At 46.0% G+C, this 10,439-nt stretch overlaps 1 protein-coding gene across 1 annotated transcript; it reads left to right on the top strand.

Annotated features, from left to right (window-relative positions):
* Positions 1-8,978: 8,978 nt before the first annotated feature.
* LOC130981134 (uncharacterized) lies at positions 8,979-9,936 on the top strand. The gene is made up of 2 exons (XM_057904756.1): positions 8,979-9,615; positions 9,827-9,936. The coding sequence occupies exons 1-2, from the start codon at positions 8,979-8,981 to the stop codon at positions 9,934-9,936; spliced, it is 747 nt and encodes a 248-aa protein (XP_057760739.1).
* The last annotated feature ends 503 nt before the right edge of the window (positions 9,937-10,439 follow it).

Below are 10,439 nucleotides of genomic sequence, written 5' to 3'. Positions count from 1 at the left end.
TTTTTTTTTAAAATTAAGTAATTAGTTATTTATAAGTTATCATATTATATTGAGATTTTATTTTTAAGAAATCTATTTTTTTTAACAAAGATAATTAAATAAAAAAATTATGATTATTGAAATTTAATTTAAATATTACTTATTTTATTAGTTTGAACTATTTACTAAAAACTATTTCGATAGACAAAAATTAAGTTAATCTTTTATAGTTATTATTATTATTATTATTATTATTATTATTATTATTATTAGTTACTTCTTTATTTTGATAGGCAAAAATTAAGTTAATCTTTATAGTTATTATTATTATTATTATCATTATTATTATTATTATTATTAGTTACTTCTTTCTTTTGGCCGAAGCCATTAAAAAAAAATAGAATAAAGAAAAGCCAAATGTGGCTCATTTACAAGTATATATATATATATATATATATATAACTAATGTCATTAAGGGACTAAGAAAGAAAGAACGTGGCTTGCATGCTATTATACTTATATATACTCATGACACCTAATAATACTTTCACACTACAAACTATCATTCATTAGCATCATTTTCTTTTATCACTTTTATTCATTATAGCCGAACTCTTTAGAAAGAAAAAGAGAAATAAAGGGTCGTGGCTTATATGTATACATATATCTATGCAACCATGACACATGTTACATTCATTTAATAACCAATGATACCTAATAAACCTTACTACCACAAATCCTTTTTAATCACCCTCATCACTGATCATACTTTCTTTTCCTTCATGCATCACCGAACCAACTTTGAAAGAAAAAGAGAGAGTAAGCCGTGAGTGAGAGGAATCAGAAACCATGGAACCTTATCTCTTTTGAGTTCGATTTCTTGTGATCCGTAATCCCAATAAAAAATTTAATCCGATAAAAGTGTTCGTATCTTCCTCCTCTACGTGTTGGCGTTACTTTTGTCTGGTGGAAATCGACGGTGACGTAGCTCCCCTACCCCTTGAGCTTGGCCAACTAGAGTTCTAGGAGGTACACAGGATTCCAGACGTTTTTCCCTTCAGCAGCACGGTCAGAAAGTTTCTCTAGAGTTTCAAGTATTTCGATTACGTACGAAGGTAGGATTTTGATAAATTTTCACCGACTAAATGATATTTGAAAGTAAATTGATGTTTGGATTGAATGTTATTGAAATTTGATTGCATTTCATATTGAATTTTGTTGATATATTGATATTTTGATGAAATTGTGTTTAGTCAGCTCGAAAATGGATAAATTTTTAAGTTAATATTTTGATAAAAATAAAACAGGTTTTCGGTCTCGTTGAAGGACAAGATATTAGTTTGGAAATTTTGTTTTAAAGGATGTCATTATATTTTTATAAAAAGACTGAAGTTATGTTTATTATTATAAACTAAGTTTTGAAAGGAAAATGCTATTTTGAGTGGACCGGCGAGTGCTGGTCAGACCAGTAGCATGAGTGCCAGTGCCCCTCCCGAGATTATAGAGATTTCCGATGACGAGGACGAGGATCTTGAGGAGTGTTCTGATGTGGTTGTGATCTTCTCTGACGATGACAGCTGAGTCCTGGGTGCTGCGATTGTACCTTTTGATAGTTTTTTTTTTGTGTTAGCCTAGCCTTTGTGTTAATCTCTCACTTTTGGTCAGACTCACTGAGAGAGTAGGTTGTACATAGTGGACTAGGCTAGTTCGGGTGCCAGTTTAGGGGTTTTCTATATGGACCAGGGCCCGGAGTGTTAGGTTGTACATAGTAGTATTTCCAAAGGGTTGTATGCTAACTCAGGATATATATATATATATATAGTGTGTACGACAGTACCTGTATGCTTATGCTTGTGTATGTTTAATTAGTTGTCCTTGCATGTTTTCTTATAAAAGTTTATCCAAAACTCGATAGTACGCTAACCCGATTACAGGCTTAATAATACATAGTAAAAGTTTCATGTGAATAAGTTGGTGACACTTGATTTCTGGTTGTATGATCATGACTTACTGGGAATTGTGTCGTTACAATTTGGTATCAGAGCAGTTCGTTCCTATTAAAGCCTGGGGATATGGACTGAATCATGCTTCATTGCATTCTTTGAGTTGTGTCTCATGCACATAGGATATCGTTGTGATATGAATTGCATGATTGTCACTGTGTTTCTATTTTAGAGACTATTCACACTTTGCCTGAAATGTTAAGACTGATCACCTTAATATTACATGTTGGGTGTGCACAGAATCTTGATTGCTGCACGGGGACGAGGATATGGTAGGCGTGGTGCAAACCATGCAGAGGAACCGACGAGGGGTGCAGATTCTTTTATAGTTGCAATGAACACCATGGCTGAGGCTGTGCGTGAAACGGCAACTGCTACTACGCGAGCAATTGACCGTTTAGGGGAGAGGAACGGAGATCGTAACGGAGGACGCAATGGTGAGCGTGGTGGAGACGGTAATGATAATGAAGGTGCCGGAAACCGCGATAACCCTATGACACTGGCAACCTTTCTGAAGGTAAATCCGTCCAAGTTTAAGGGGACGCTTGTTGCAACTGAAGCTGACAATTGGTTCCGTGGTATTGAGAAGTCATTGCGAGCATAACATGTACTAGAAAGATAGTACGTGAAATTTGCAACCTATATGCTGGAGGGAGAAGCTGAACACTGGTGGCATGGAGTGCAACGCTTGTTAAGGCAGGTGGTGGAAGAGATTGACTGGGATACTTTTAAGGAGGAATTTTACAAAAAGTACTTCCCTAGAACTGTTCGTGATGCTAAAGAAATGGAACTGATGCAGTTGACACAGGGGAATATGTCAGTAGCAGAATATACTCGAAAATTTGAGGATTTGTGCCGATTCTCTAAGATCTGTCAGGGTAACCCAGATGATTTTGAGGAATGGAAGTGTTTGAAGTACGAAGGAGGACTCTACGAAGAACTAATGCACTCGTTGGTACCACTGCAAATACGAAATTTTGCAGAGCTTGTCAATAGGAGTCAGTTGGTGGAAGACTATACCAAGAAGGTGGCGGCAGCAAAGATGAATCGTCAAGAATTACCTCCGAAAAATTTTAATCGGTATATAGCCCCTCAGGGAAGGAACTTTAAAATGAATAGGACACTTTCTTATGGGAATCAGCAAGCTAGTAATCTTCCTGCTCGTGACAATATCGATAGGCAAGGACGAGATACTGGAAAGCGACCACAGCCAGCACTAACAAACCTTGTTTGTAATCAGTGTGGGAAGAACCATGGTAGGAATCCATGTCGATTGGGTTCGAGCATTTGTTATTTTTGTGGTATGCCTAGACACATAGCAAGGAATTGTGAGAAGAAGATTGCTCAAGATTCAGCTAAATCTCAACAGCCAGGAAGAGTATTTACAATGATGACTTAAGATGCTCATACTCGAGCTCCCTGACCCAAGGTCAGTATTGTATTAAGACTCGCTCCTTAACTGCACTTTATGTTTCTGGTGCGTCACATTCTTGTATTTCTTTAACTGCTATACGTAAGTTGAGACGAGATGGGGGACACACAACATACCTGAGGACTAGAAAATAAGATAAGAACCGTTTACTCGCACTTGCTTACAGGTAATGGAAATGTTGAGGGCAAAATTTTCTTTTAGGATGAAAATTTTTGTTTATAACAATTTTTGAGGACGAAAATTTTTATAAGGTGGGTAGGATATAACATCTCGGATTTTTTTTAAAATTAAGTAATTAGTTATTTATAAGTTATCATATTATATTGAGATTTTGTTTTTAAGAAATCTATTTTTTTTAACAAAGATAATTAAATAAAAAATTATGATTATTGAAGTTTAATTTAAATATAACTTATTTTATTAGTTTAAACTATTTATTAAAAACTATTTTGATAGGAAAAAATTAAGTTAATCTTTTATAGTTATTGTTACGGCCCGACCCGGAGACCCGACGGGTCGACCCTGGCCCGAGCTCCACCCGACCCGACTCCTCGCCTTTCAAACGACCCGGACACGTGTCCTGTACGACCCACACGCGGCTGCAGGACAGTGTCCTTGGGAATATGGGCCTGTCCTCATAAGGGGCCCACTACTGACATGTATATAAGGGGAAGATTGGCTCTCCCCTCGAGGTACGTCACTTTTCCACATCACTTTTCCCGCCTGCACATTTTCTGACTTAGGCGTCGGAGTGTCTTTGCAGGTGGCACCCCCCCTCGTCCATTCACTAGTGCAAGTACTCGCCAGCTCGGCAAACCCCCAATCAGCGCGACCAAGGCTAAGGCATCCTCACCTCTCCACCCCTTCACTTGTATACCCGACCTGTCTGGAATCCGATAATCGAACATTGGCGCCGTCTGTGGGGACCTTTGCCTGAATGGAAGTCACGCCAGGTCCTGGCGACCGAGCTCGAGCAGCCAGAGCGGAGGGGGCAGCCTCCGTCACCTCGCAAAGGGGGGGCGGAGATCCCCCCAACAACATACAAGAACCCGACCATTCGGGGGAACGGGCGGCGATAGTGCCATAATAATGCAGGAGCTACGCCACAGAGTCCAGAACCTAGAGCGGCAGCTAGCCGACCGGGAGCGGGATGGACGGTCTACCGATCCAAGCTACACCCCATCTCCCGGGAGCGAAGAGGAAGACTCTCACCGAAGCCGCCCGCGGCGCACACCCGCATCCCGGACGGAAGCGGAGAGCACACGGGAGGAGTCACCCATAATGAGAAGACGAAATGACACGATCATCTACTCCCGCGGCAGAACAGCCGCCAAACGGCAAGAGGTCACGAAGACGGGGAAGGAAGATCCGAGAGAACAAGACAACCCGTGATAATGGGCGTCACCCCGTTCCACCGATCTGTCCTCGAGGTCCGGTTGCCGAAACATTTCGACAAACCAATAGACATGAGGTATGACGGAACTCAAGACCCTCTAGAACACCTCACGGCCTTCGAGGCCAGGATGAATCTAGAGGGAGTAGGAGACGAAGTAAGATGCCGCGCCTTCCCGGTAACATTAGCAGGGCCGGCGATCAGATGGTTTAACGGCCTCCCGCAAGGTTCCATCTACAGTTTTTCAGACATCAGTCGTGCATTCCTGGCCCAATTTACAACACGGATCGCGAAGGCTAAGCACCCTATCAACCTTCTAGGGGTAACCCAGAGACAAGGAGAACCGACAAGGAAGTACTTAGATCGGTTCAACGACGAATGCTTGGAAATTGACGGCTTAACCGACTCGGTGGCCAGTCTTTGCCTAACAAACGGCCTCCTCAACGAGAACTTCCGAAAACACCTTACCACGAAACCGGTTTGGACGATGCATGAAATCCAAACAGTGGCCAAGGAGTATATAAACGACGAGGAAGTTAGCCGAGTCGTGGCTGCCAATAAGCGGCAGTCCGGTTACAGCCAAGCCCGGCAACCAGTCGACGGAGAGAGAACAAAGGAAAAAGCTAGGGAGGAAGCGTCAAACAGGGCACCTCGACCGTTCCCCCGGGTCGGGAAATTCAATAGCTACACTCCACTCACTCTCCCCATTGTGGAGGTCTACCAGCAGATAGCAGAGAAGGGAATTCTTCCGAAGCCCCGACCACTTAAGGACCGAACGGGAGGAAATAAGAACCTTTATTGTGATTACCACAAGGGTTATGGCCATCAAACGCAGGACTGTTTTGACCTGAAGGATGCGCTGGAACAAGCGATAAGGGAAGGAAAGCTAGCAGCGTTCTCCCATCTCATCAGGGAGCCGAGGAGACGTTATCGCGATCAAGACGAGGAAGGCAAAGCCCGTTCGGCCAAACGGCGACAAGAACCCGAGGACAGAGACCACGGCCTCACTGTGATAAACGTGGTAACGGCAAAAAACGCTGCACCAAAATCACGATCGGCACACAAAAAAGACGCCAAGGTTCTGGCAATCTCATCCCCGCCGGTGCAAAGCTCCAAGAAACCTCCGTCCATTTCCTTCGGCCCGGAAGACCAATGGTTCAGCGACGCCCCGGAAAACCCCCCCATGGTCATAACGGCCAGAGTGGGAACCGGCCTCGTCAAACGGATCCTTGTCGACACAGGAGCTGATTCAAACATCATGTTCCGCAACGTGTTCGACGCACTAGGGCTGAAGGATGCCGACCTGACGACTCACCAGCACGGGGTTATCGGGTTAGGCGACCACTTCATCAAACCGGACGGAGTCATTTCCCTACCGATCTCGGTGGGACAGATGCAAGGCCGAAGATCGGCGATGGCCGAGTTCGTAATTCTTCGAGACTCCACAGCCTACAACATCATCTTGGGAAGAAAAACAATCAATGATTTTGAAGCCATAATCAACACCAAGCTGCTAGTTATGAAGTTTGTCACCGATGATGGATCCATAGGGACCATAAGAGGAGACCTCAAGACGGCGGTCGCTTGTGACAACGCCAGCCTTTCTCTTAGAAAGAAGTCCAAGGAAACATCCGGCGTATTCCTAGCCGACCTTGATGCCAGAGTAGAGGACAAGCCGAGGCCGGAACCAGAAGGGGACCTGGAGAAGATTAGAATCGGTGACGAAGGAGAAAAGTTCACATTCATCAACAAAAACCTACCACATGAGCTAAAGGAGCCTTTGATTGAAATGATAAGGGCCAACAGGGACTTGTTCGCCTGGACACCAGCCGACATGCCGGGCATAGATCCAAAAATCATCTCACATCATCTAGCCGTCAAGCCGGAAGCACGCCCAGTGGCTCAACGGAGGAGAAAGATGTCGACGGAAAGAGCAGAGGAGGTAGCCAAGCAAACGGCCAGCCTCCTAGAAGCAGGCTTCATACGGGAAGTGGACTACTCGACGTGGCTCTCAAATGTGGTATTGGTGAAAAAACACAATGGCAGGTGGAAAATGTGCGTGGACTACTCTGACCTTAACAAAGCATGCCCCAAAGATTGCTTCCCCCTCCCCAACATAGATGCACTCGTCGACGCCGCAGCGGGATACCGGTATCTGAGTTTCATGGACGCCTACTCCGGTTACAATCAGATACCGATGCACCGACCAGACGAAGACAAAACGGCGTTCATAACGCCAGGAGGAACTTTCTGCTATAAGGTAATGCCATTCGGCTTGAAAAATGCGGGGGCGACATATCAAAGGCTGATGAACAGGATATTCCACGACCTCATAGGGAAAACAGTTGAAGTTTACGTGGACGACATCCTAGCGAAAACAACACGACCCGACGACCTCTTAAACGACCTGGCAAGTGTATTTGCGTCCCTCCGTCAACACGGTATGAGGCTGAACCCCCTCAAGTGCGCCTTCGCCATGGAAGCCGGCAAGTTCCTGGGGTTTATGATAACTCAGAGAGGGGTAGAAGCTAACCCGGAGAAATGCCAGGCAATACTCCAGATGAAGAGCCCGGGCTGTATCAAGGACGTCCAGAGGTTGGCAGGACGGTTGACCTCACTTTCCCGGTTTCTCGGAGCCTCGGCGACGAAGGCCCTGCCATTTTTTAACCTCATGAAGAAAGGGATGGCGTTTGAGTGGACACCCGCTTGCGAAGAAGCCTTTCAACACTTCAAAGAAATCCTGGCGGCACCTCCCGTTCTCGGGAAGCCAAAGGACGGGGAACCACTATACCTATACCTCGCTATAACAAGCGAAGCCCTGGCCGCAGTACTGGTACGGGAGGACGGGAAAGCCCAACAGCCAGTCTACTTCATAAGCAGGGCCCTGCAAGGAGCAGAATTAAGATATAGCAAGTTGGAAAAGCTAGCCTTAGCACTCCTAACTTCCTCGAGAAGGTTAAAACAGTACTTCCAAAGTCACCAAGTTGTCGTCAGAACGGACCAAGAAATCCGGCAAGTTCTCCAGAAACCCGACCTGGCGGGAAGAATGATGACTTGGTCCATCGAACTCTCTCAATATGACATACGGTACGAGCCCCGGCAAGCCATCAAGGCGCAGGCCATGGCGGATTTTTTGGTTGAAGTAACAGGAGACCCAGGCGAAGACATGGGTACACAGTGGAAGCTCCATGTGGACGGAGCCTCCAACCAGACCTTCGGAGGTGCCGGGATCATCCTGGAAAGCCCGATTGGGGTTGTATACGAACAGTCGGTTAGATTCGAGTTTCCCATCTCGAACAACCAAGCAGAATACGAAGCCCTCATAGGAGGCTTGGCCCTAGCGGCAGAGGTCGGCGCAAGAAGACTGGAAGTATGCAGCGATTCTCAAGTCGTCACTTCCCAAGTAAACGGCAGCTACCAAGCCAAGGACCCCTTGTTACAGAAGTACTTGGAAAAGGTTAAAAGCTTGAGCCAGAAGTTCGAAGAGGTCACGGTCCAACACGTACCCAGAGAAAGGAACACACGGGCAGACCTTCTATCAAAATTGGCCAGCACAAAGCCAGGGGAGGGGAACCGGTCTCTCATCCAAGGCATGACAAGAGAACCAGCAATTGCACTACACATAACAACCCTAAGTTCTTCATGGCTAGACCCCATCACTAACTTCCTAGAACACGGCCAAATCCCTGGTGATGAAAAGGATGCGGCGAAGTTAAGGAGAGAAGCGGCCAAATACGCCGTCATCCAAGGACAGCTGTTCAAAAAAGGGCTTAGCCAACCCCTACTGAAGTGCCTACACCCCGACCAGACGGACTATGTCCTCAGGGAAGTCCATGAGGGTTGCTGTGGGCACCACATCGGAGGCAAAGCCCTAGCAAGGAAATTAATCTGAGCTGGGTACTACTGGCCGTCGATGATGGCAGATTCCAAAGAGTTTGTCAAAAAGTGCATAAAGTGCCAACAGAACGCCAACTTTGCCAAGGCACCGGCCTCCGAGTTAAGCTTGCTAACGACCTCCCGGCCATTCGCTCAGTGGGGAGTCGACCTCTTAGGGCCCTTCCCGGTCGGCCCTGGGCAGGTCAAATATCTCATAGTGGCAATTGATTACTATACCAAATGGATAGAAGCCGAACCGCTGGCTAGCATATCCTCGGCCAATTGCAGAAAATTCATGTGGAGGCAGGTGATAACACGATTCGGGATACCAGAAGTCGTCATCTCGGACAACGGCACACAGTTTACTGACAAGAAGTTCACGGAATTTCTCAGCGGCCTGGGTGTAAGGCAAAGGTTCTCTTCGGTAGAACACCCTCAGACGAACGGACAAGTGGAGTCCGCCAACAAGGTTATCCTTTCAGGGCTAAAAAAGAGGTTGGACAATAAAAAGGGTGCTTGGGCCGATGAACTAGCAGCGGTTCTCTGGTCCTACCGAACGACCGAACAGTCATCTACTAAAGAAACTCCTTACCGGCAGACGTACGGTGTGGACGCGGTAATACCCGTGGAGATCGGGGAACCAAGCCCGCGGTTGCTCCTAAAGGGAGTGGAGGAAACCGTAGAAAAGGACCTGATAGATGAAGCCAGGGAGATGGCCCATTTGAGAGAAACGGCGCTAAAACAAAGAGTGGCTCTGCGCTACAACACCAAAGTGCTCAAGAGGGAATTCGAGCCAAACGATCTCGTCCTGAGACGAAATGATATCGGCCTGCCGACCCCTGGAGAAGGCAAGCTAGCGGCCAACTGGGAAGGCCCATATAGAATCAAGAAAGCGATGGGAAAAGGAGCATTCAAGCTAGAAAGACTTGACGGTAAGGAAGTCCCGAGGACATGGAATGCGGACAACCTAAGAAGATTCTACTCCTAGGGGAAGGCCCGACAAAACGACCAGGCTAGCTAAGTGGTCATTTCGCAAATTTATCTTTTGAACTTCTCATAGCGACTTACCTGTCCTTTATACAATTACCGAATAAGATATACTTGTGCAAATTTTCTCTCCTATTTTTTCACTTAATTTTCCAGATAAACCACCACGACCAACGACGACGCACGTCCCCGGGACTGATCACCCCGGGAACCCGCTAAACCACAACCGGAACCACTACGCAAAAGGCCATGAGCCATCGACATAAATGACGACAATAAACCAAAAACGGTTAAAAGAAACATACCACCAAACGGATAAAGAAAAGTTCACCACGACAACACGAACAAACGATTAAAACGAACATTGATCGCAAAGCCAAAATAAAACGGCTAACGTAAAATTGTTCACAAGCCAAAAACGGCTAAAAAACTAATAAAGTTTACAAAGTCAAGGCAAAGCAGCTAGGCAAAAACTGTAAACAAAGGATTCATTTCTTAGGGACGTCGACAACCTTGCCATCCTGGATAACTTTGCGGACACCAATAGTCGACGTGTCGAAGTCAGGAGCAACAATTTTGATTTGAGCTTTGAGGGCTTCCTCGGTAGCCAAGATCGCACCCTTGCCCTGTTTGACGACGTCCTTATACTTTGCCTTCCAGGTCGACAGCTCGGCCTCCACGGCCTGCTTCTCTTTCTCAACCTCGGCCACACGCTTTTGCGCCTCGCCGACCTGACCCTCCAGAGCCATTTCACGCTCGACTAAACGTT

Source organism: Arachis stenosperma, chromosome 5, assembly GCF_014773155.1.
Source record: "Arachis stenosperma cultivar V10309 chromosome 5, arast.V10309.gnm1.PFL2, whole genome shotgun sequence".
Classification (NCBI taxonomy): Eukaryota; Viridiplantae; Streptophyta; class Magnoliopsida; order Fabales; family Fabaceae; genus Arachis; species Arachis stenosperma.
The sequence above is the reverse complement of the archived record's forward strand: the minus strand, read 5'-3'. Positions and strand labels throughout refer to the sequence as shown.

What these genes read in the sequence shown, in the direction of transcription:
- LOC130981134 (XM_057904756.1), top strand. Translation starts at nt 8,979, where the DNA reads ATGTGGAGGCAGGTGATAACACGATTCGGGATACCAGAAGTCGTCATC. An exon ending in CAAGCTAGAAAGACTTGACG is followed by an intron (nt 9,616 to 9,826) that starts GTAAGGAAGTCC and finishes TTAATTTTCCAG; the next exon opens with ATAAACCACCACGACCAACG.